The sequence below is a fragment of the Phocoena phocoena genome, chromosome 9, assembly GCF_963924675.1.
Source record: "Phocoena phocoena chromosome 9, mPhoPho1.1, whole genome shotgun sequence".
Lineage (NCBI taxonomy): Eukaryota > Metazoa > Chordata > Mammalia > Artiodactyla > Phocoenidae > Phocoena > Phocoena phocoena.
Genome location: NC_089227.1, coordinates 51,293,343 through 51,319,687, shown reverse-complemented (window position 1 = coordinate 51,319,687; position 26,345 = coordinate 51,293,343). Strand labels below are relative to the sequence as shown.

Here is a 26,345-nt window from a genome sequence, read left to right as displayed (position 1 = left end):
AGAGGTGGCTGAATATTAGAAAATCTGGGTGACCTCTTTGAAAGAACTAAGTTCCCTGCCTTTTTAGTGACTGTGATCATTAGAAGGCTTTGTGCTTTATTTGGACTGGCCCTTTGCTCCTTTTGTTGACAGGCAGTCTTGCAAGGCTGTCCTTTGTCCCCTATAACCTGTCAGCAGGAGAATGGGGCACAGTGGAGAGGGAATGATGTGAAGCTGCCTTCTTGAGAGAGGAGAGCTAAAGCAGCTGCTGACAGCTTCCCCTGTGTGAGGAGGCCACACATGTCAACATCGAGATCCCAAACTTTTGGGGAACTTTATCCTTTACTGAAAATAATAAACCATGATGGCAATATTTTATGATGTGTTGATCATCCAGAGTGAAAACAACTTCTCAAGAAATAACAAAACAGGATGGTCTTAGAGAAGCATGGTGGAGGAGAGGAAGAGATACCATTGTTAGCCCAATCCCTGATTTATCTGGGTATCTTTAATCTCCGCTTTGTCCTTCACATGAGGATAAAATTTGTGGTCAGAGGTCATCATGAGTGTTTAAATTATTTTTACAGTATAATTTAATGGGAGGGAGCCCATTAGATCTCTAGAGTTCAGAGACCATCCTGTCTCCCCTCCCCACACCTATCACCATTGGCTGTTTGGCTGTTGCAAATCACTCAAACTGTTTCAGACACCATTTGTATGTCTTTGTATAAATCAGGGATCCCCGTTTAGGGCTTTTATTCATTATACCACATTTCATATTCATAGGTGCTGAAGCCGCTCCCCCCAATGCCTCTGAACCCTGTAAACTCTTGGCCTACCAATCCCATTCTTTCCTGTTTAACTGTGGAGAAAACAGTAAATGTCAGTGTCTTCATCACTACTGACTGCTGTGACAGAATACCATAGACTGGGGGACTTACACAACAAAGGTTTACTTCTCAGTTCTGGAGGCTGGAGGTCCAAGATCAGGATGCCAGCATGGTCAGGTCTTGGTGAGGGCCCTTTTCCTGTTTATGTCTTTACATGGCCTTCCTTGGAGTGTGCACATGGAGAGATCCTTTGTCTCCTCCTCTTTTCATAAGGACCTTAATCCCATCATGAAGCCCTCATCCTCCTGACCTAATATAATTCTAATTATCTCCCAAAGACTCAATCTCCAAACACCATCACATTGGGGGTTAGGGTTTCAACCTCTGAGTTTTGGGGGACACAAAGATTCAGTCCATAGCAATGAGTATTTGAAAAACACAGATTAAGCGGTGAAGAAGAATTAGGTATATCTGCTTTAAAATCAAGAATAACAGCAACTGAAAATTTATAACCAGGTCATTGTAACACTGATGAACCTTTAGCTCAGCGTTGTCCAGAGAATTGCAGAATCCCAGCTCTCTTGATGTGCCAGTGGTTGTCAGGGGCATCCAGAGCTGTCAGGACTTCATTGGCAGCCATACTTCCTGATAGAATACCTCATTTTCAACTCTAAGTAATTTACTAATTTTAGGTTATGAATACTAAAGTTTAACATCGGTATTCTAAATACCAGTTCTTGACCCACTGAATCTGTTAGGAATAAGTAACCCCTTTTGTAGGGGAAAGTCTGTGGTATTTCATATCAATTGCCAAGAGAACGTTGCTTTGGGATTGGGAATCTATTCTTTTTTTTTTTGAGGAACAATTTCTCTTTTATTTTACTGTTTCTTTTCAACATCATTGTTTTGTGTGTGTATGTGTGTGTTAGTTTCTACTTTATAACGAAGTGAATCTATTCTTGATCAGGAAGGAGCAGGCCCGTGGGGCCGTGGAGGACCTAGAGTTTATCATGAAGATTACCTTTATCAAGGACTATCTTTTCCATAATTGCATCCTAACTTCTAGCACGGTCGGTCCTTGGCAATAACAAGTTCACAAAAACTTTTTATGAATAATATGTAATAACATACATATCTGTTGAAACTGTATATATCTGAATAGTATATACACAGCTGCCAAAACTATAATAAAATACTGCATATGTAGGACATTCTATAGAACTATCTTGACCTAAATTTTTTTAACAGCCTCTTTTTTTGCCAGTAAACTAACCAGAGGTTTAGCTGTAACTCATACATTCCTGCATAGCCCATTCAAAGCTCTAAAAATAATAGCCTCTTTTTTTAGAACAGGTAAATGTATGGATTTCCTTTTGATAGGCAGGCCCTGACCTACATATTCTCGATACAGACACAGCCCTTGCTCCTGCTACAGCTCAGGAGGCTCTAATGCTCTCCTTCCCCCACCGCTCCAGCACTGCAGACATAACACAACGGAGGTGGCACCTCCTTTCAGTTTTCTCCACCTCCTCCAAGAGCTCCCCCTGCCCCGCCCCCAGTTCTGCCTCTCCGAAGTCCCATCCTCAATGCAAGTAGGTGCCTCTGTGAAAGAAGAGATACAAAGGTTGTGAAGAGGAGAAAGAAAAGCCAAGCCTTTCACCCACTGGAGACACCGTGAGGGCAACCTCTGGACCCCACCTTACTGTTGTGTTGACCACCACCACCCCCATTAACCAGTGCAAAAGACACAGAGAAAACGATTCCCGTTTTTTTTGTTTTGGGGTTTTTTTTTGCGGTACGCGGGCCTCTCACTGTTGTGGCCTCTCCCGTTGCGGAGCACAGGCTCCGGACGCGCAGGCTCAGCGGTCATGGCTCACGGGCCCAGCCGCTCCGCGGCACATGGGATCTTCCCGGACCGGGGCACGAACCCGTGTTCCCTGCATTGGCAGGCGGACTCTCAACCACTGCGCCACCAGGGAAGCCCATGATTCCCTTTTTGACGACCCCTCACCCCTTCTGCTAGAGTGCTTGTCACTCCTCCCAAGTCAGAGCTCCCTTCCTCTTGGTTTCAGTCCCCATCCCAGCCTCTCCGTGGGCCTGGAAGCCTCGGACCAGCCTGGTCTTCCTCCTCTGGGCTGGCCTTGCTGCCCCACGCTAGAGCTTGGTGAGTCTTGGGGACAGGAGCCCTGTCCTGCTCCCTGGCCACCTCCATAGGAAGTGTTGTGATTTCCACGGTGGCTGCATTTTATTGGAAGCCGCGTTGTGCAGAGTGGTTTGGCTCCGTAGTGCTTTTTGGTTTGTTATGAATTCAACAGGCTTTTGTGCAGCAGCCAGGGGACTAACCACCATGTAGAGAATTGTTTCTTTGGGGAAATACATTGTGAGTCCCAAACAGTTCTCAAACTGTTGGAACACGACTCCATTGTAGGTGCCAGTGTTTTATTTTTGTATTATGGAATTTTATGGTGGTGAAAGGATAATGAGATCACTGCTGAGCTTTCAACTTGCCATTTGTACGTAATGCAGTTTTCCTTCCTGAATCCTGGGCAGAAACTTATAACAACACAAATGTCTATCAATAAGAGAGTGGATGAATAATATTCTATTCACATAACAGTCACACAAGAGTTTGGATGAATCTTAGCAATATAACGTTAAGTGGGGGAAAAAATCTCAAAAGATTAGCTACAGCCCTATATCTTGTGTAGAAATTTTTAAATAATTAAAATGTTTTATAATCTTTATAAGGACAATAAAATTATATTTAAAAGGAAGGTAGAGTGATGAACATGGTTCAGAATGGAGCTTACGGCAGGTGGGGGGCAGGAGATGCTGGGTGATCGCATGGGGCCTGAGGATTTGACGTTGTTGTTTTTAAATAATCTAGCTCTTGTCTGGGGCGGTGAGCTCATGGGTGCTTATTATGTTAATATAAACAAAATTCTGTGCACTACATCCAAAGAAAGAAAAAAATAATACATTATTTTTTCTTTTTGGTTTGAGGGATAAGCACTTCCATTACTATTGTCGGATAGAATCGAATAAGAATAAATGACAATATCCGTTTTCTTAGTAAATAGCTCTATGAGAGAATCATTCCTTGACTTTGCAACCAATCTCAGTACATTCAGTAGGTCAGCAGAAGCATGGCAGCACATGCTGTGGGGAGAGGGGTCACGTAGCTAGTGAGATGGCCTGGCTGACCGCTGGGCTTCAGTCTTTGCTGGTCCTGCATACGGAAGTTGTTTTAGGAGTCACCTGAGAGGAATTAACGGTCCTGTTAATTGCTCTGGCATCCAAGTGACCAGGTGGGTGGGGCACCAGACACAAATCCGGGTTGTGTCCTGCCTCTGTTTCTCTCTTCAAGGGCACCTAAGCAAGTGCCTTGCTTTGCAGTATGGTTTTCTCACCTGCAGAGTAGCCAATATTGCCCTATTTTACTGTGTTGATCACAACTCGTATGAAATAACAGGTGTAACATTACAAACTGTCAGGCAGCTTATGTGAAGTTATTGCTGCAAGTAGACTTACTTTCACAGTTTTTTTTCTGTTTCCTTCATGTTTTATATGTATAAAATATCCACTTTGAGTGTCATTTAGAAATAATATTTTGTAAATGGTCATTTTACTCTGTAGTAGGCTGAATAACAAACATGAAAGACATTAGACCTTAATCCCTGAACCTGTAATTATACCTTATTTAGAAAATGGGTATTTTTTGCAGATGGGATTAAGTTAAGGATCTTGAAATGGGGAGAGTATCCTGGATTATCCAGGAGGACCCTAAATGCAGCCATCAGTGTCCTTATAAGAGTGAGCCAGAAGGAGATTTGATGCAGAAGAGGAGAAGACAGCATGAAGACAGAGGCAGAAATGAGAGTGAAAAATGCCTTTAGCCACCAGAAGCTGGAAGGGGCAAGAAAGAGATTCTCCCCTAGAGCCTCCAGAGGGAGGTTAACCCTGCTGACAGTAACTTCAACCCAATGAATCTGATTTCTGACTTCTGACTTAAGACTCTCAAAAGGATTAAACTTCTGTTGTTTTAAGCCACCCAGTTTGGGGTTATTTGTTACAGCATCCACAGGAATCTAATACATTCACATTAACATGTTTTTGAAAATTATATAATTTTCTAAAACACTCTGAAGGGTGTCAAAGTTTCATAATGTTATGAATCAGTTCAATAGCTTTGTCCTTTTTAATTTTAATGTAATAAAAATGAATATTTAACATGCTACATTTTTGAGGGCAGAAGTTATAAATACACATTTTTCTGTCTCCCAATAATCAGCGCACTGCCTTGCACAGAGTCAATGCTCAGTAAATAGGAAAACTACTTTCATGCAAGAAAAAGAAGATGGCAATCAATCTGGGCATGTGTTATATGTCATATACGACACATATATTTGTCAGTCGAGTTTCAATTGGCCTCAAGTTTGCAGCCCAAGTAAAGAACATCAGTGGATGAATGGAGTATTTCTTTTATGATGATGATTATTCACATCCCGCCAGTTTTGAGAAATGATCTGAAGCCTCTTGCTGTAAGGGACACCTGGGGTATAAGACTGTAGAAGTAAGGACAGGAAAGCAGGTACTGGTGGGCGAACTCTGACTTACAGAATGCCGAGCCAGTCCTCCAACGCAAATCATTGTCATCTGTACTAGCTCCCGATATGAGATGCCCACCTCTCTTCCAAATGCTATCTGAGCAAATAATCTTCCACAGGTACTCTGAATGAAGATGTACCTGTAGTGATTACTTCCCACCTACTGCTTGCTCTTTTTTGGTTGAAAAATCCAGTTAGAATGACTTCTTTAAAAGCAGTGCTTCTGAAACTTAAGTATGTGTATGAATCACCCAGGATTTGTGTTGAATTATAAATTCTGATTCATCAGGTTGGGAGTGGGCCCTGAGCTTCTTTCTGTAGGTGATGCTGATGCTGCTAGTTTATGGACCACAAGCTTTGAACAGCAAGGCTCCATCCAGCATCTAGTGTTCCTACCTCCAAGTGCCTCTCCCTGGGTGTCCTTCTGTTTTTGCTTTTTGTACCACTGCTTCAGGCAGCCAGCCTAGTTCTGCTGCATTTGCTTGGCAACATCGCCCCCTCCAGCCGCCCCTCCAGCCTCAGCAGCCTCCACCCTCAGGCTCCTGAACAACGTGCAGGGACATTTCCATCCTTGTGGCTCCCACAGCGGGGAGCTGGCAGTCTGAAGCCCTGTCAGAATAACATCACTCAGTGAAAAGAAGAGAGAAGCCGTTGAGATGCCAGTGAAATCAATGAGGGAGTCAGCGTTTAGAGAGACAGGGAATAGAAACGGTAGGAGGAAAGGGAGAGGGAAAAGAAGGAAAATTTTGCTGGAGGGAAACATTTTAAATGAGCTGCTTTCACTGCAGAATTTTCCAGTTAAGAGCGTTTCGTGGAGTAGTTTCCAGTTTAGTTTCTAGGTATCCTCTAATTTCTGTAACAGCCAACTGCTTATTTTGTTCATTCATCTACTGAAAATCTTTTTGTAGCCCTCTGGACCCAGGCTGAAGACTTTAAAAAAAAAAAAAATCTATATACCGTCTAACTAAACTGAAGGCCTCTGAGAGATGGCCTAGTTAGATGGGGCCAGTCAGCGAGCCCAACCCTTGCTGTGACATTAGAATCACTGGGAGGTTTGGAAAATTCCACGTACCTAGCCTGCACCTTGAACCAATTAAATCAGAACTTTGAGGTGGGTCCCAGTCTTTAGTATTCTTTTTTATCTGTATTTTTTTTCATGCTTGCCAAATGCTTCCCACTTGCAGCCAAGCACCACTCAGCCAGACCTTTATCTTCTAGCCGGTGAACTGAACTCACTTTAAATAAAACTCTTAAGAGCTGTCCTTTATGTATTGGGGTTCCTTCTCATCTAAACCTTTGTCACGTTGAAAACTCTGCAGGATATTTTGGAAACACCATCTTTTTCAATCCAGCAACTTCAGTTGAGCAGCTGATTAAATAGTCAAGCAGCTTTCTGAAGCCCCAGCAGCTTTTCATTTTCTTAGTCCAGTGGCTCCCCCTGCTGGCCTGTCCTAGGTAAAGCTCCCTGCTCTGCAGAATCTCACTGCAGGTTATGCTGCTCTAACCCAGAATCACACAGCATGTTAAAGCAGCTTTTCTAATCGCACATTCAACTTGTATGTCGTTGGCCTTTGCCAAAAATGAAGTCCTAACACGCTAACCCCTTATCCAGTGGCACTTTAGGTAAGGCCTAAGGCGTGATGGAGGAAAGGAACTGTATATATGTGTGTGTGTATGCACAGACATACACACATAATACACACACACCATATACATGCATATATTTTGCTTATCTTGCTACTGAAAATATTCTGATATCAGCCATTGATTGTGCTGGTTCCCTGCAAAATAACTGCCATTGATATATACTTTGGATAGAAAATGGGGAAGGAAAGCTTTCATCCATACCTTCTCTACCCCCTTTCATATATATACCCTTTTCCTTATCAACTCACTTCTCCCTATCTGCCCCATAAGTTATAATTACGGCCAAATGCAAATGAAGGTAGATGTAAATGCATGAACTCACCTTAAGGCCCAAACTCTTGGTCATAGTGTTACCTCAGACTTTCACTGCACACGACCCTTGTGTATAGGGAGACAGAAGTTGATTCTTCTTATATCTGGATGCAAAATGTGGTGCAGCCCAACCTTTCATCTGATGAAGCCTCATGAGGCTGTCTACTCCATTTTATACAGCCCTTGTCATTAGTATGCCCTTCTTTGTCTTTTACTAGTATCTTACCCCATTGGCCCTCAGCACAGCGTAAACCAGCCCCCCTCAGCATTGCAGTTACTTGGTCTATGATGTCCCAAACTGTTTCTTTCTCAAGGGTGAACATTTCCAGTCCACCTCATGGGGCACGGGTCCACCACTTCCTGACCTTTCTGGGTACATCCCTTATTTATTTTTGTTCCTCTTCACAGGTAGCACCTGGTGCTGGTGCAACAATCCAGATGGGCTCTGACTAGTGTATAGTATGATTCTAGGGTGAAATTGGTATTCGTTGTGTACTGCTGCATAACGATATTACCGCAAACTTAGTGACTGAATGCACACTTACCATCTCACAATTGCTGTGGGTCAGGAGTCCAGGCCTGGCTTAGCTGGGTGCTCTGCTTCAGGGTCTTCCAGGGCTCCAGTCAAGGTGTCAGCTGGGCCTGCAGTCTTATGTGAGGGTCTCCTGGGGAAGGCTTTGCTCCCACGCTCATGTGGTTGTGGACAACATTCAGCTTCTGGCAGGCTGCTGGACAGAGGGCCTCAGGTCCCTGCTGGCTGTTGGCTGAGGCCGCCTTGAGTTCCATGTCCTGCAGCCCTCCTCATGTGACTGCTTGCTTCCTCAAAGCCAGCGAGGGAGAGAGTCTCCTAGCAAAATGGGAGTCAGCATCTCACACAATGTAATCACAGAAGTGGCATCTCATCACTTTGTATTCTGTTGGTGAGAAGCAAGTCACTGGTCCCATCCACGCTCAAGGGGAAGGGCATGAACACCAGGAGTCAGGGATTAAGGTGCCACCTTCAAGTCAGCCCACCCCCATCTTTCATTTCCACTGGATGGTCTCATGGAATTTGTACTCAGCTAAAAGCCTTGGATCTTTTTTTATACAAATTGTTGCCTTCCAGGTCTTCCCATCTTGAACAACTAATTAGTAGAACCTAAATACTGGACTTTATGTTTATTGCTATTGGGTTTCCCTGTTAGGTTCAGCCAGTTGTTCCTACCTGATTAAATATTTTTTAATAGAAGAGATATTACATATCACTTCTATTTTGTGTCACCTGAGAATGTAAGATATTTTTCTATGTCTTCCTTTAAGTCCCTGATGAAAATGCCAGAGAGGTTGGAATTGGCACTCTGTGTGTGTGTGTGTGTGTGTGTGTGTGTGCGCGTGCGTGCACGTTGGACTAGAGAGAGAGAGTTTAAAAAAAAAGCCTTGCTCCTAATGCTTAGAATCTCTTTCTAGAGACTGGTTAGTTGGCTGTGAATCATTTAACACCATCTGAGCCACATTCTCTGATCCTCCTGGGAGCATAATAGCACAGCTCTTAAGAACGTAGTCTCTCCAGTCAAACCAACCTGATTTTGAATTCCAGCTCCACCCACTTGATAAATTATTTTTCTAGAGGGCGCACAAGCAGGGTAAGAGTTAGGAAGTTCTGCTTTCTCCCTGGCTCATCTTTGAAGTTTACACCAGAGCAGAGTGTGTAACATCCAAGCTGAGTTCTGCTGAGCTTCTTCACAAGTTTCATTTAGGACTTCTCACCGAGGAACCAGAAAAAAATCTTCAGGAACCTAAAGTAGTACAGCTGTGAAGCAATCATGATTTGAGAGACGTTGTATGTGTGGACTTTCAGAGTGTCAGTTTCAAAATCATGGAATTTACTTGGTTGTTCTCCATTTCCTTAGAGCCATTGCTAAGTCAGTTTGAAATCGTCAACACTACAGTAGAGCTCCCAGCTCAGAAAACAGAAAACTCCAAGCTGGGAACCCAGCACGTTCCATCCCCATCACTTCATTAGTATAGATGTGTGTGAGCTGGGTTTATCCACACTCGATAGGCCAGAATCCCCCTGCGCTAGAGTCTCTATGTTAGAGACCTCCCTGACTTCTGGACACCGGAAAGCTATTAGGATTCCTTGTTCTACTTCAACCACAGGCATTGTTCAAGGAAAGCCCAGGGACTCATTTTTAGCAGCCCTGGGGCCTGTGCAAAAGCAAAGACTAGCGAATGTGAAAATTAGTGGAACTATTAATAATTTGGAAGGGCAAGTCAATGTTTCTGACAGACACTAATTCTTGAACTCTGAGCTCTGGAAGTTTAGAATTCACTTTTCTTCTGTTATTTGCTGTCTCAGCAGAGAGGCCCTCTTTTTCTCAGCATCTTCCTCTGCCCATCATAGGGGCTGACATGATGGGTGGGATTTATGCTGTACCTGTGAGCACATAGGTAAGACCAGAAGAGTAAGTTTGAGGTCATTAAATTATAGTTCCTCAGAGTCAGATAGTATAAACCTCTACTGAGAAGGTGAGATAGTCCCTTGTTTTTCTTTTTTTTTCTTTTTTTTGGTCACACTGTACACTTTACTTTTTATTTTTTTTTAGAGAAATAAAGTGAACAGTTTTATTTACGACACTATTTACAGTTACCTTTCAGCATCTCAATATTCTAAGATAGTATATAATGATTTACATGATCTCTCTATAACATCATAATTTGCTTCAAAAATCTTGATTCCAGAAGAAAATTCTTATTACTTAACATGAATCCCTGTAATATTTATTATAAAACTGCCAATTCTACTATTAATAATAGAGTAATAAAGTCAATAATATGTCTGTGTAATAATATGCAGTGAATAACAGTTTATCTTGTCATCAACTTAATAAAGTCCGAACATTCCCAAAGCAACCAGAATTTTGAGAATTACAGAGTCTGGATATCAATGCTTGCAATTGCCCAGGTGTTTGCTAGAAAGCTAGTACAAACTGGCACTAACATTTTTAAGTGACTTTGGGAATCACTTTTACATATAAAAAATTCAATTAAAATAAAAGAAAAATATGTGGTATTACAAGCATTGTTCCTTATTTCAACTTGTTGCATTGATTAAAATATAACCTGAGACAGAGTAAAACTGTGTTCAGCAATTTCCAGAAATACATATAGTATCCATACATATGAAAAGACCCACCTCAATAAAACAAAATGATATTTAATATTTCAAACATTCAGAAGTACATGAATGCATTAGAAAAGGTCTTTAAAAGCTACATAATAAACCAGTAGTTAACTCAGGAGAGGGATCTAGCTTTGATTAAGGTCAAAGGTGAATTTTTAATTTCTGTTGATTTTTTTTCTTCAGAGATCAAATATATATATATTTTTTTAGACAGTAAATATGCTCTATTTTTGCTTCTTTCCAATAGAATACATTTGATCACTTTTTTTTTTTATACAGCAGGTTCTTATTAGTCATCCATTTTATACACATCAGTGTATACATGTCAATCCCAATCGCCCAATTCATCACACCACCACCACCAACCCCCGCCACTTCCCCCCTTGGTGTCCATATGTTTGTTCTCTACATCTGTGTCTCAACTTCTGCCCTGAAAACTGGTTCATCTGTACCATTTTTCTAGGTTCCACATATATGCGTTAATATACGATACTTGTTTTTCTCTTTCTGATTTACTTCACTCTGTATGACAGTCTGTAGATCCATCCACGTCTCAACAAATGAGCCAATTTCGTTCCTTTTTATGGCTGAGTAATATTCCATTGTATATACGAACCACAACTTCTTCATCCATTCGTCTGTCGATGGGCATTTAGGTTGCTTCCATGACCTGCCTATTGTAAATAGTGCTGCAGTGAACATTGGGGTGCATGTGTCTTTTGGAATTGTGGTTTTCTCTGGGTATATGCCCAGTAGTGGGATTGCTGGGTCATATGGTAATTCTATTTTTAGTTTTTTAAGGAACCTCCATGCTGTTCTCCATAGTGGCTGTATCAGTTTACATTCCAACCAACAATGCAAGAGGGTTCCCTTTTCTCCACACCCTCTCAGCATTTGTTGTTTGTAGATTTTCTGATGAAGCCCATTCTAACTGGTGTGAGGTGATACCTCATTGTAGTTTTGATTTGCATTTCTCTAATAATTAGTGATGTTGAGCATTCTTTCATGTGTTGGTTGGCAGTCTGTATATCTTTTTTGGAGAAATGTCTATTTAGGTCTTCTGCCCATTTTTGGATTGGGTAATTTGTTTTTTTAATATTGAGCTGCATGAGCTGTTTATATGTTTTGGAGATTAATCCTTTGTTCATTGATTCATTTGGAAATATTTTCTCCCATTCTGAAGGTTGTCTTTTCATCTTCTTTATGGTTTCCTTTGCTGTGCAAAAGCTTTTAAGTTTCATTAAGTCCCATTTGTTTATTTTTGTTTTTATTTCCATTACTCTAGAAGGTGGATCAAAAAAGATCTTGCTGTGATTTATGTCAAAGAGTGTTCTTCCTATGTCTTCCTCTAAGAGTTTATAGTGCCCAGTCTTACATTTAGGTCTTTAATCCATTTTGAGTTTATTTTTGTGTATGGTGTTAGGGAGTGTTCTAATTTCATTCTTTTTTTTTTTTTTTTTTTTTTTTTTGTGGTACGCTGGCCTCTCACCACTGTGGCCTCTGCCGTTGTGGAGCACAGGCTCTGGACACGCAGGCTCAGTGGCCATGGCTCACGGGCCCAGCCACTCCGTGGCATGCAGGATCCTCCTGGACGAGGGCATGAACCCGTGTCCCCTGCATCGGCAGGCGGACTCTTAAACACTGCGCCACCAGGGAAGCCCTAATTTCATTCTTTTACATGTAGCTGTCCAGTTTTTCCAGCACCACTTATTGAAGAGACTGTCTTTTCTCCATTGCATATCCTTGCCTCTTTTATCATAGATTAGTTGACCATAGGTGCGTGGGTTTACCTCTGGGCTTTCTATCTTGTTCAGTTGATATATGTTTCTGTTTTTGTGCCAGTACCACATTGTATTGATTACTGTAGCTTTGTAGTATAGTCTTAAGTCAGGGAGTCCGATTCCTCCAGCTCCGTTTTTTTCCCTCAAGACTGCTTTGGCTATTCGGGGTCTTTTGTGTCTCCATGCAAATTTTAAGATTTTTTGTTCTAGTTCCATAAAAAATGCCATTGGTAATTTGATAGGGATTGCATTGAATCTGTGATTGCTTTGAGTAGTATACTCATTTTCACAATATTGATTCTTCCAATCCAAGAACATGGTATATCTCTCCATCTGTTGGTATCATCTTTAATTTCTTTCATCAGTGTCTTATAGTTTTCTGCATAAAGGTCTTTTGTCTCCCTAGGTAGGTTTATTCCTAGGTACTTTATTCTTTTTGTTGCAATGGTAAATGGAAGTGTTTCCTTAATTTCTCTTTCAGATATTTCATCATTAGTTTATAGGAATGCAAGAGATTTCTGTGCATTAATTTTGTATCCTGCAAGTTTACCAAATTCATTGATAGCCTCTAGTAGTTTTCTGGTGGCATCTTTAGGATTCTCTATGTATAGTATCATGTCATCTGCAGACAGTGACAGTTTTACTTCTTCTTTTCCAATTTGTATTCCTTTTATTTCTTTTTCTTCTCTGATTGCTGTGGCTAGGACTTCCAAAACTATGTTGAATAATAGTAGTGAGAGTGGACATCCTTGTCTTGTTCCTGATATTAGAGGAAATGCTTTCAGTTTTTCACCATTGAGAATGATGTTTGCTGTGGGTTTCTCATATGTGGCCTTTATTATGTTGAGGTATATTCCCTCTATGCCTACTTTCTGGAGAGTTTTTATCATAAATGGGTGTTGAATTTTGTCAAAAGCTTTTTCTGCATCTATTGAGACGATCATATAGATTTTATTCTTCAATTTGTTAATATGGTGTATCACATTGATTAAATTGTGTATATTGAAGAATCCTTGCATCCCTGGGTTAAATCCCACTTGATCATGGTGTATGACCCTTTTAATGTGTTGTTGTATTCTGTTTGCTAGTATTCTGTTGAGGATTTTTGCATCTATATTCATCATTGATATTGGTCTGTAATTTTCTTTTTTTGTAGTGTCTTTGTCTGGTTTTGGTGTCAGGGTGATGGTGGCCTCATAGAATGACTTTGGGAGTGTTCCTTCCTCCGCAATATTTTGGACGAGTTTGAGAAGGATGGGTGTTAACTCTTCTCTAGATATTTGATATAATTCACCTGTGAAGCCATCTGATCCTTGACTTTTGTTTTTTGGAAGATTTTTAATCACAGTTTCAATTTCATTACTTGTGATGGGTCTGTTCATATTTTATATTTCTTCCTGGTTCAGTCTTGGAAGGTTATACCTTTCTAAGAATTCCATTTCTTCCAGGTTGTCCATTTTATTGGCATAGAGTTGCTTGTAGTAGTCTCTTAGGATGCTTTGTATTTCTGCAGTGTCTGTTGTAGCTTCTCCTTTTTCATTTCTAATTTTATTGATTTGAGTTCTCTCCCTCTTTTTCTTGATGAGTTTGGCTAATGGTTTATCCATTTTGTTTATCTTCTCAAAGAACCAGCTTTTAGTTTTACTGATATTTGCTATTGTTTTCTTTGTTTCTATTTCATTTATTTCTGCTCTGATCTTTATGATTTCTATCCTTCTACGAACTTTTGGTTTTGTTTGTTCTTCTTTCTCTAGTTCCTTTAGGTGTAAGATTAGATTATTTATTTGAGATTTTTCTTGTTTCTTGAGGTAGGCTTATATAGCTATAAACTTCCTTCTTAGAACTGCTTTTGCTGCATCCCATAGGTTTTGGATTGTCGTGTTTTCATTGTCATTTGTCTCTAGGTATTTTTTGGTTTCCTCTTTGATTTCTTCAGTGATCTCTTGGTTATTCAGTAACGTAGTGTTTAGGCACCATGTTTTTGTGTTTTTTACATTTTTTCTCCTCAAATTCATTTCTAATTCATAGCATTGCGGTCAGAAAAGATGCTTGATATGATTTCAATTTTCTTAAATTTACTGAGGCTTCATTTGTGACCTAAGATGTGATCTATCCTGGAGAATGTTCCGTGCGCCCTCGAGAAGAAAGTGTAATCTGCTGTTTTTGGATGGAATGTCCTATAAATATCAATTAAATCTTTTGGTCTATTGTGTCATTTAAAGCTTCTGTTTCCTTATTTATTTTCATTTTGGATGATCTGTCCATTGGTGTACGTGAGGTGTTAAAGTCTGCCACTATTATTGTGTTACCGTTGATTTCCTCTTTTATAGCTGTTAGCAGTTGCCTTATGTATTGAGGTGCTCCTATGTTGGGTGTATATATATTTGTAATTGTTTTATCTTCTTCTTGGATTGATCCCTTGATCATTATGTAGTGTCCTTCCTTGTCTCTTGTAACATTCTTTACTTTAAAGTCCATTTTATCTGATATGAGTATTGCTACTCCAGCTCTCTTTTGATTTCCATATGCATGGAGTATCTTTTTCTATCCCCTCACTTTCAGTCTGTATGTGTCCCTAGGTCTGAAATGGGTCTCTTGTAGGCAGCATATATATGGGTCTTGTTTTTATATCCTGTTCAGCAAGCCTGTGTCTTTTGGTTGGAGCATTTAATGCATTCACTTTTAAGATAATTATTGATATGTATGTTCCTATGACCATTTTCTTAATTGTTTTGGGTTTGTTTTTGTAGGTCCTTTTCTTGTGTTTCCCACTTAGAGAAGTTCCTTTAGCATTTGCTGTAGAGCTGGTTTGGTGGTGCTGAATTCTCTTATGTTTTGCTTGTCTGTAAAGCTTTTGATTTCTCCATTGAATCTGAATGAGATCCTTGCCTGGTAAAGTAATCTTGGTTGTAGGTTCTTCCCTTTCATCATTTTAAGTATATCATGCCACTCCCTTCTGACTTGTAGAGTTTCTGCTGAGAAATCAGTTAACCTTATGGGAGTTCCCTTGTATGTTATTTGTCATTTTCCCCTTGTTGCTTTCAATAATTTTTCTTTGTCTTTAATTTTTGCCACTTTGATTACTATGTGTCTCAGCATATTTCTCCTTGGGTTTATCCTGTATGGGACTCTCTGCGCTTCCTGGACTTGAGTGGCTATTTCCTTTCCCATGTTAGGGAAGTTTTTGACTATAATCTCTTCAGATATTTTCTCGGGTCCTTTCTCTCTCTCTTCACCTTCTGGGACCCCTATAATGCGAATGTTGTTGCATCTAATGTTGTTCCCAAGGTCTGTTAGGCTCTCTTCATTTCTTTTCATTATTTTTTCTTTATTCTATTCTGCAGCAGTGAATTCCACCATTCTGTCTTCCAGGTGACTTACCTGTTCTTCTGCCTCAGTTATTCTGCTATTGATTCCTTCTAGTGTAGTTTTCATTTCAGTTATTATATTGTTCATCTATATTTGTTTGTTCCTTAATTCTTCTAGGTCTTTGTTAAACATTTCTTGAATCTTCTCGGTCTTTGCCTCCATTCTTTTTCTGAGGTCCTGGGTCATCTTCAGTATCATTATTCTGAATTCTTTTTCTGGAAGGTTGCCTATCTCCACTTCATTTAGTTGTTTTTCTGGGGTTTTGTCTTGTTCCTTCATCTGGTACATAGCCCTCTGCCTTTTCATCTTGTCTATCTATCTGTGAATGTGGTTTTTGTTCCACAGGCTGCAGGATTGTAATTCTTTTTGCTTCTGCTGTTTGTCTTCTGGTGGATGAGGCTATCTAAGAGGCTTGTGTAAGTTTCCTGATGGGAGGGACTGGTGGTAGGTAGAGCTGGCTGTTGCTCTGGTGAGCAGAGCTCAGTAAAACTTTAATCGGCTTGACTGCTGATGAGTGGGGCTGGGTTCTCTCCCTGTTGGTTGTTTGGCCTGTGGGCTCTTTGGTGGGGCTAATGGCAGATTCTGGGAGGGCTCACGCCAAGGAGTACTTCCCAGAACTTCTGCTGCCAGTGTCCTTGTCTCCACGGTGAGCCACAGCCATCCCCCGCCTCTGCAGAAGACCCTCCAACACTAGCAGGTAGGTCTGGTTCAGTCTCCCCTGGGTTCACTGCTCCTACCTCTGGGTCCCATGTGCACACTGCTTTGTGTGTGCCTTCAAGAGTGGAGTCTCTGTTTCCCCCAGTCCTTTCCAAGTCCTGCAGTCAAATCCCTCTAGCCTTCAAAGTCTGATTCTCTTGAAATTCCTCCTCCCATTGCTGAACCCCCAGGTTGGGAAGCCTGATGTAGGGCTCCAAACCTTCACTCCAGTGGGTGGACTTCTGTGGTATAAGTGTTCTCCAGTCTGTGCATCACCCACCCAGCAGTTATGGGATTTGATTTTGCTGTGATTGCACCCCTCCTACCATCCCACTGAGGCTTTCCTTTGTCCTTGGATGTGGGGTATCTTTTTTGGTGAGTTCCAGTGTCTTCCTGTCAGTGATTGTCCAGCAGCTAGTTGTGATTCTGGTGTTCTCACAAGAGGGAGTGAAATCACCTCCTTCTACTCCGGCATCTTGGTTCAGGCTCCCCTTGTTTTTCTTAACAGATGCTAAAAGTCCAGGAAATCACAGAGACACCCTTTGGGGACTGTATACATGTTAATATAGGGAAGGGAGACCATTTTGGAGCTATTTTGGTATTTGCTTTCTACAAATGTATATACGCTAAATGTTTTTCTTGATCTTAAATCCCTCTCCCAGGATCCATATCTGTATTTCCACCTGTCCTTTAAAGGCCCTTTGTCTTGACCTGCAGGTATTTCTAACATTTAATAGGCCCAGAACTAAACTCATTGCCCTCAGCTCCCAAACTTGCATTCTTGATTTCAGCTTTCTTGTTCCCTATCGACTGGCTCTTAAACAGTAAGAAATGCATTTTACATCATGACTCACAGTGCACACATACCTATGTACATGCACAGATATAACATGAATAAAAGTTGAATAAAATGTTGCTTCATAAAAACAACATGCATCTTTACTGGGTCTGTTACCCTCTTACATCTTCTCTTGGATTTCATCTTCTGAAAAATGCTGATATCAACACTCTAAATGAAATTTACTGTCCTCCAGTGGGTCATGTGACCTGCAGTTTGTGACAACTTGAAAGAGAGATAAAATGCAGTCAGTCTTCATGCATTCAGTATCTGGCCCTAGCCTCCCATCCCATAACCCAGCCAACAGTAAAGCCCACGAAACTTCACGCTGTTACCCAGACACACCATTCATTCGTTCCTTCATTCATTCAACATTTACTGTGTGCATGTTTGGTACCAGGCTATGGTAGGCACTAGGGATCCAGAGATAAATGTCATGGTCTCTACTTGGAGGCCCATGGTCCGGTGGAGAGACAGATGAGTGATCTAACGCTTATGAGGCAGTGAGTGGTCCTATAATGGAAGTCTGCACAAAGCCCTCAGAGAACACAGAGATCACAGCAGGTAACTTGGACCAGAGAGTCCAGGAAGTCTTTCAGGAAAAGGTGACCCATGAAGCTAGAAACAGAGGTAGGAGTTAACCTGGCCAGTGGAGACAGGGCATTCCAGAAGAGGAAACCACCTTGGGAAGGCATGGGGGCAGGAGCATCATGAGAACTTAAACAACGGAGTTTTTTGTTTTTGCGGTACGCGGGCCTCTCACTGTAGTGGCCTCTCCTGGTGCGGAGCACAGGCTCTGGACACGCAGGCCCAGCGTCCATGGCCCACAGGCCCAGCCGCTCCGTGGCATGTGGGATCCTCCCGGACTGGGGCACGAACCCGTGTCCCCTGCGTCAACAGACTCCCAACCACCGTGCCACCAGGGAAGCCCGGAAAGCTCTTTTGATGGAAGAATGGAGAGGGATAAGCTCCGGCTCTAGAGCACACACACTCCCCGACAGGCCGCGGGCAGGGTTGCTTTATAGGGCGGGGCAGCGGGGGGGGGGAAGAGGCAGAGCTCTCGAGGGGTGGGCGGGGCTGCACGGCTCAGGCTCCAGATCATCGCGGTGCTGGGCGCAGCCTCTCTGCACACAGCCCGCCACCGCCATCTTGAATCGCGTCGTTCCGTGTTCGGCACTTCTGCTCACGGTCCCGAGCCGAGGTGTCGGCAGGGGGCTTCTGCACCAGGAACTCTGGGCCGAAGGGCTGGTGTGAGGCCTCTGCCCGTGGCTCCCTGTGAGCAAGTGAAACTAGACGAAGCGCCAAGGCGAAGAAAAAAGGTTAGACTTTATTTCATTACCTAGATACTATTTTTATTCCCTGGGAATTGTTAATGGGCTCTGCCAGTGACAGTTATATGTTTAGGGGACTTTACAGTTTACTGTTACATTTATTTTATTTTTATTTTTTTTGCGGTATGCGGGCGTCTCTCTGCTGTGGCCTCTCCCGTTGCGGAGCACAGGCTCCGGACGCGCAGGCTCAGCAGCCATGGCTCACGGGCCCAGCCGCTCCGCGGCACGTGGGATCTTCCCGGACCGGGGCACGAACCCGTGTCACCTGCATCGGCAGGCGGACTCTCAACCACTGCGCCACCAGGGAAGCCCAAGATTATTTTAATATAGCCTTTCCTTATAACCAGAATACTCAGCTGTCCCTCCCCTTGGGCACCCCCCCACACACTTTCTTTACTTGGCCAACCATCACTCTGTGTTCCGTCTCCCACTGAAAAATCCTCTCCCTGGCAACTTTTCCCCGCCCCCAGGTAGCCTGAAGCACACCCTGCCTTGGGCTCTTGCCCCGTTCTCCTCACACTTCTGAGAGAGCTCTTCTTATGTCGAAGGCAGCTCATCACCGTCCCACTCCTCTGTCTCACCAGAGTAGGAGCCAGCGCCTCAAGGCAGAGCCCAGTCTCATCCTTCTGTCTTCTGTGATGAACACAGTAAATGTTAACTGAGTGCAGAGGCGAACCAGCAAAGGGACAGGGAGACATACAAGCCACGGGCACAGGTTTAAGGCGAAGCAGCTTAAATGAACACATAGAGGACTTTTTCGCATATCACAGCATGTTGTTTCAAGACTGAGGGTGACCTCAGATATTAGAAGCCTGCTTTTTTACAGATATGGGGACCACACTTTAAATGTTGAGGCACACATTTTACATGTTGAGGTGTAATTATCTTCTGCACTGTTTTTTTGTTTTTTGGTGTTTTTTTGCAAAAGATAATTTTTGACTTTTAAAGAGTACCTCTTTTTCCTTCTAACTTCCAAGTATCTTGGTAGTGGAATTTCTTAGTTATTAATACAAAGGAAAATGTGACATCAGAGGCAATACACACCCACTTTCCCTAGTGCATAAGTAGCCTATCATCTCCAACCATACATTTAACCCAAATTCTTTCCCAAAAAGGCTTTTACAGGAAGCAACATTGACTTCTAATTCTTCTTTTCCTTTGCCTACTTTCTATTTCCTGTGCAAATGGCCTAGGAGTTGTTGACAGGAGAATAATTTGAGGTGTGGAATCTCATCAGTCAATGCTATAATAACTCAAAAAAAGTCTGATGTATTTTTTCTTTGCAGGTAATTTTTATGGGATGGCCATAGTATTTGATAATTACTTTGAAACAGAACACTGGATCTGGATGAGGATAGTGCCTTTGAAAAAGCTTTGTTAACATAAACATTGTAGAAACAGGTACAGTCAGGGTATCAATCATACTTTTACTAGGAGTGAGAGAACAAGTTTCGTGTTCTGGCTGGACTTTTCATTGTTTATAAAACCTTAGAGGGTCTATTTCATACGTGATGGATTTGTCATGATCAAGATGTGATTTTGAGCTGAGAGTTTCTCCCTTTAGTTGCTAAAGTTTAATAATGTCAAACCCCTTTGTCCTTCATGCAGAATTCAGTGGGAGCTCAAAAGAGGAGCATCCCCCAGATGAGCTGTTTGCTGCCCGCACACCTGACTATCTCCCTCTCTTGAAATAATGATCAGAATTAGTGGAAAGAAAGGAGGACATGCCTTTTGCAGAGACACTGTTGTCACAGTTGTTTATGTCAGGCTTGTCTTTGTCTCTTTTCCTATCTTACAACTCTTGGAGCCCTCTCTCACCTATCGCCTTCCATCCCCACCTAGCCCATCAATAGTGTGACCTTGTTTATGTAGATCTGCCTGTTAATATTAGTGTTAATTAGTGCTTGCAAGAACTGTATTGTCTGATCCCCTGAACACTGTGTTCACGCCCAGTGTGTCAGTGAATTCCGTGTTTCAGTGAGGAACGTAATACATGTGTTTATTAACCCTGATTCGCCAGAGCAGGAAGCAGTAAGTGAGTCACTTGCTGTATGTGTGCCCCGCCTTGCCTTCACAGCCCTGTACCCGCTAGGAAGTCTATGCATAAAGAGCCAGAGCTCTGTATTTCCTTATTGCCTAGTAGTATCTGCTAATCCTCAGAGATGAGTGAACAGGTGTCATTTCCCCCCATGATGTCTGCCATTCCTCCAGTTTTGCCAGCTTCTGGCTTTATCTCTTCCCCTTTCTAACTCATTTGACTGTCATATTGGTCCATCATAGTCTGAGTTACAGCATTTGGCACTGACCCCCAGATCAGGGAATCCCTATGGAAAAAGTGGGTGGGCTGGATTCTCCTCCATTGCCGGCACCTCCTTGACCTGACCCCATTTTCTGTGGGTGCTTTGAATAGTATCTCATCCTTACATAGTGCTTACTGCATACCAGGTAGTATTCTCCCACAGATGAAAAAGGTGCTGTTACCATCACCCCTAGTTTACAAAGGAGGAAATTAAAGCTCGATGAAGTCCCATGGCTAGTAAGTAGGGGATCAGAGGAGTCTGTCTCCATGATCTGGGCTCTTAAACCTTTCATCTCCACTGTTCTCCATCAGTGATTTACCATGATCATTGAGTATAATAGCAATAGATGATGGAACTGAAAATTCGAATAAAGTGTGCTCGTTATACGTGAATCGGAATTGCCTTTTAATGCCTTTGACCAGATCAAACATTGTGGGGATAGAAAAGTAGATGCGGAAAGAAGCTGGAAGTATGGATAGAGAAAGACAGTGTAGGGAGAACAGTATTTGGGGATGAGGAAACTATATCATGTGACTAAAGATGTTAACTCTAACAAATAGTATGGCCGGTGAAGAATGTGAGCATCCCAAGCTGTCTGTTCTGCTTCTTTGAAACATTCTGATGCCCAGACAGAGGATGTGGGGGAAGAAATAACAGAATTCTTAGAACTGTTAAATGATGACACGTCTGATACTAGAATGAAGGATAAAAGCTCATGAAAGAATCATGAGGGACACATACATACTTTATTCAGTTCCATGAAGATGACAGCTCATTCTTTGAGTCGTAAGCCTGCTAACTAAGTTTGGAGTTGATAAAATGCAGCAGATTTAACTTGTCTTACCGCATTTAGCTGCATTTGTTAAAACACAGACATTCGACTTGGGTGGCTCTTTAGCTGGGTTTGTTTTACTGAAATAAAATCCCTGGCACACGATAATGGGAAGAAAAATCCAGAGTTAAATCATATGCAGTGTACTGTTTTCTGCACTGGAGAATCTTGAGTGCTTTGGAAATAATAAGTCTGTTTCCACAATTTCCTGCTCTCCACTAGGTTCTTGGAACGCCAAATGAGGACACGTGGCCTGGAGTTCATTCTTTACCACATTTTAAGCCAGGTATGTTTCACTAATTACAAATGACTAAGTGCTTCTGATATGAAAAGGGTGAATATATAAATATTCCCCCTCGAGCTAATATATTACCTGGGAAAATTCTGGTTACTTTTGCCATTGTGTATTCAACCTCTTATTGGAGTTGTCCTTTGGTTTTCACAGTTTTATTTGTTGGCAAAGATAAACTGAATGACAACCCTCGTGAGAGTTTTTCACCGTATGTTCTTCGTTTGATTTGACTGGCTAATCTTGAAGTAACCTTTCATTTCATCATCAGTTAGACTAGCATCCATGTCTATAAAGACTTTAAATCAAGCTACTATAATCCATCTGTGTGACTTCTAGTAATAATACTAGGGAAAGTATTACATTGTAAAAAGGAAAAATCATATTTTTATTTATTTTTTTAAACTCTAGTAATACATGATCAATTAATTTGAGTTTAAACATATAAAATGTTCTGTATGTTCAACATTCCATCTTTTTTAATTTTAAATATTTAAACCCCTAAACCAGAAAATCTGAGGGAAAATGCAGAACTTTTATATAAAATAAGTTGTCACTTTTTTCTTACCAGTAGGTGGCAGTCAAGAAACTTTCAGTTTTAATAATTATGCTTAATGGAAGAAGAATCTCAAAATGGGCTATTTAATTTTTATAGGAGGGATGAAAGGTTTGGAATTTAATAAAAATTAGTGGAATGAATTATTGTAAAATAATCTTTTTGTTTTTTCTTGTTTACAAAACATGGATTATAAAATGCAGACCTACCATTAAATTACTGAAACGGATTTTATGGAAGGTCTAATAGTCCATTATTTTATGAGGGAAAAGAGCTATGAATAATTACTGTTACAGGATCCAAGTGTATTCTTTTTCTCCCCTTCCTCTTTTGGGGGACCATCAGGAATAAGTTATCAATCCCAAAGAATGACTGAGTGTAGAAACTGTTGTTACTCTTAATATTTTTCTTCTGAAAGTACACCATGTGCTGAGAATTCTTTTATTTTCTTTGGCTGCCCCAAGGACCCTTTGCACTTTTACTGAAAATTCTAAATAACTTCTATGTTATGAAACACTATAGATACTTAAATTAAGATGGATTTTTTTTTCTTTTTCTTTTTTTTTAACTAAACAAGAAGCATCCTCTAAGTGCTCTCACTAATGGATTTTAAGTGAGAACACAGTTCTTTATAAACGTTCCAGGTGTGGGTTCATAAAGAAGCCTAACTTCCTCATGTTAATATCTAAAAATCTTAAGTCTTAGGGAAATAAAGCAGAGGAGAATATGAAAAGGGTGTAAATGAATAAAGTTGATGCAGAAAGGAACAATTAAGATAAGTCATTTGGCCCACCAAGTTTCTAGAGGAGAAAACATGGAGTATTTGGTTTATTTTGGTGTGAATAGAGTTTATCTTAATAAGCAACACACAAAAGCATTTTTAAATGTGTCTGGAAAGTACTATGATGTAATGCAAATTGAACTAACAGATTGGGAACTTCATGAGATCAGAGACTGTGACTAGTATGTATTTTGGTTCAATGACTGTCTGCTGCTCTGAATTTTATTGAATGTTTAAAACACATTATGTGACTCTTCTGGTAGGCATATATAAATTAGGGTGTGTATATATATATATCTATAAAAGTTATTAATATTATGTACAAGTGCAACCACAGACACATAATATATAAACGGTAATGGGGGTCCAAAAGAATAACGTGTTTAGATGAATGTAAGGCATGGGTGCTGACTAGCAAAAAAGATACTCCAGGCAGTGCTTGGTGCTTGTGGATGAGAGTAGATGTGATAAACGCTTCCTGAGTTGCCCTGAGAGGAGTCAAGGAGAGGCAGGATAATAGACTGAGGCAAAGGGAGCAAATCTACGAGCCTTTTCATGCAGCACTTAAGCAGACCCATCAGGGGAGTGCTGGGGAAGAAGATACACGTTCCCAGAGGAGAAAATATTAGTGCCAGGGTCCACCTGTCCCACCCCACTTTCCACCTCCTTATTCTACCCCCAAAGAGTGCCTTAGAAAGTCTGAGGGAAAAGAAGAAAGTCTGAGCCATGAGGACATACTTTTTTTGCTTTGCTTGATAGACTTCATTTTTTAAGAGCAGTTTTAGGTTCATAGCAAAACTGAGCAGAAGGTGCAGAGATTTCCCATACATCCCCTGCCCTGACACATGTGCAGCCTCCCCCGTTATCAACATCCGCCACCAGGGTGGTACATTTGTTACAGTTTGATGAACTTAAGCTGACACATCATTATCACCCAAAGTCCATAGTTTACGTTAGGATTCGTTCTTGGTGTTGCACATTCTACGGTCTGTACAAAGTATACTGACATTTATCCACCATTACAGTATCACACAGAGTAGCATCACTGCCCTAAAAGTCCTCTGTGTTCTGCCTGTTTATCCCTCCCTCTTCCCTAGGCCCTGGCAACCACTAATCTTTTTACTGTCTCCATAGTTTTGCCTTTTCCAGAAAGTCATATAATTGGAATCATCTGAAAAGGATGTTGCCTTTTCAGATTGGCTTCCTTCATTTACTAATATGCATTTAAGGTTCCTCCAGGTCTTTTCATGGCTTGATAGCTCATTTCTTTTTACCACTGAATAATATTCCATTGTCTGGATGCGCCGCTGTTTATGTATCCATTCACGTACTGAAGGACATCTTGATTGTTCCAAGTTTGGGCATTTATGGATAAAAATGCTCTAAACATCACTGGCACTGGGTTTCAACTCTTTTGGGTAAACACCAAGGAGTGTGATGGGAAAAATTATACTTTGTCCAGTTTTTGAATAGATAATAAATTTAATAAATTTAAGCAATTCAGAATATCAAACCGTATAAAAAAGGAGCACAGTACAAAGCCTCCCCACCCTGTCTGCCACCTGCCTACTTCCCCAGAACAATTGCCCCAACCACAGGCCCCCACTTATTAGTTTCTCTTATGTTTCTTTCCTCTGTGTAAATGTAAGAAATTATGAATATATATTTTCATATTTCCCATATTAAAAACAATTTGGGGTCTTGCTTTTCTCATTAATGCATCCTGTAGGTCCTCTCATGTCACTGTATAGAGGAGGCCAGTGTGGCTTCCCTCTTTTCCTGCAGCCACATTGTTTTACATTGTATGGATTTAACCTGTCCCTACTTATGGACATTTGGGTTGTTTCCAGTGTTTTTGCCATTATAAATATTATAACCCGTATACACACACATGAATATGCGCATCACATCTGTACAAGTATATCTGAAGGATAAATTACCAGAAGTAGGGTTGAAGAATTAATAAGTATACAGTGACCCTTGAACAGCACGGGTTGAGCTGTATGGATCCATCATACGTGGACTTTTTTCATTAATACCCACTACAGTACTCCATGGCGGTTGATTGAATCAGGGATGTGGAACCACAGATACCAAGTACAGACTATAAATCATAGGCAGATTTTCGACTGCAGAAGAGTCAACGCCCCTACCTCCTGTGTTGTTCAGGGGTCAACTGTATACAATTATACTTTTGAACACTTCTGTCAAATTGTTGTCCAAAAGGATGGTACCATTTGGCTCTGTTACCAGCAATACATGAGAACGCTTCTTCTCCACTCCACGCTTCTTCTCCACTCCAAGCTTTTCAATTTTGCCTGTTAGGTGACAAAAAAAATCTTAATATAATTTTAATTTACATGCTTCTTTTATGACGAGGCTGAGCATCTTTTCATATGTTTCAGGATCACTTGTATTTCCTTTTCTGTGAGCAACTAATATCTTTTGCCAATTTACAGTAGAGTTACGTGTCATTTGTCATATTCTTACTAATTTCTAGGGGTTCTTTATATATTAGAGAAAGTATCATTTTTCTATAAACAGGTTTTGCTTCTCTGGAATTTTAAAAATGACTCTTTCTAATTTTTAAGGAATTTTGAAAGTAATCCTCACTCTCATATCTTACTAGTCTTGTTTAACTTGTTTTGCCTCAAGAGAAAAAAATTCTGTGTTGGCTTAGAACAATTGTTAAGATTTTAAAAGAACAACTAGATAACAACTGGGATTGATTCTTTAGAATTTAGCCTGTATGTGTCCTCTTCTGCACTTATATTTATGCTAACACAAAATTCCTTAACTTCAGCTTATTCCCATAGCAACCAGGCAGCTGGGACAGGCCACAGCTGCATAAAATAAATAAATATATGTGTAACACACACATGTGCACGTACACACACGTGTGTGTTACATATAATAAGAAATCTAACCTTGGGAGCTGCCACTTCCCCATCATTTACTTCTATTTAAATTTCTCTCAAAAGAAGTGGGAAATGGGTCTGTGTCTTCTTTGAACCTGATTGCCTTCTCACTTCTT

The 26,345-nt window shown here is 41.1% G+C and overlaps 1 protein-coding gene across 6 annotated transcripts in view; it reads left to right on the top strand.

Moving 5' to 3' along the window:
- Positions 1-26,345, top strand: part of CDK14 (cyclin dependent kinase 14) — a 591,939-nt gene that overhangs the window by 435,928 nt on the left and 129,666 nt on the right. For all 6 annotated transcript variants that reach the window (XM_065884381.1, XM_065884384.1, XM_065884382.1 and 3 more), the window contains one exon: positions 21,908-21,971. In XM_065884381.1, the coding sequence (XP_065740453.1) occupies positions 21,908-21,971 (64 nt within the window). The remainder of the gene's footprint in view (positions 1-21,907; positions 21,972-26,345) is intronic.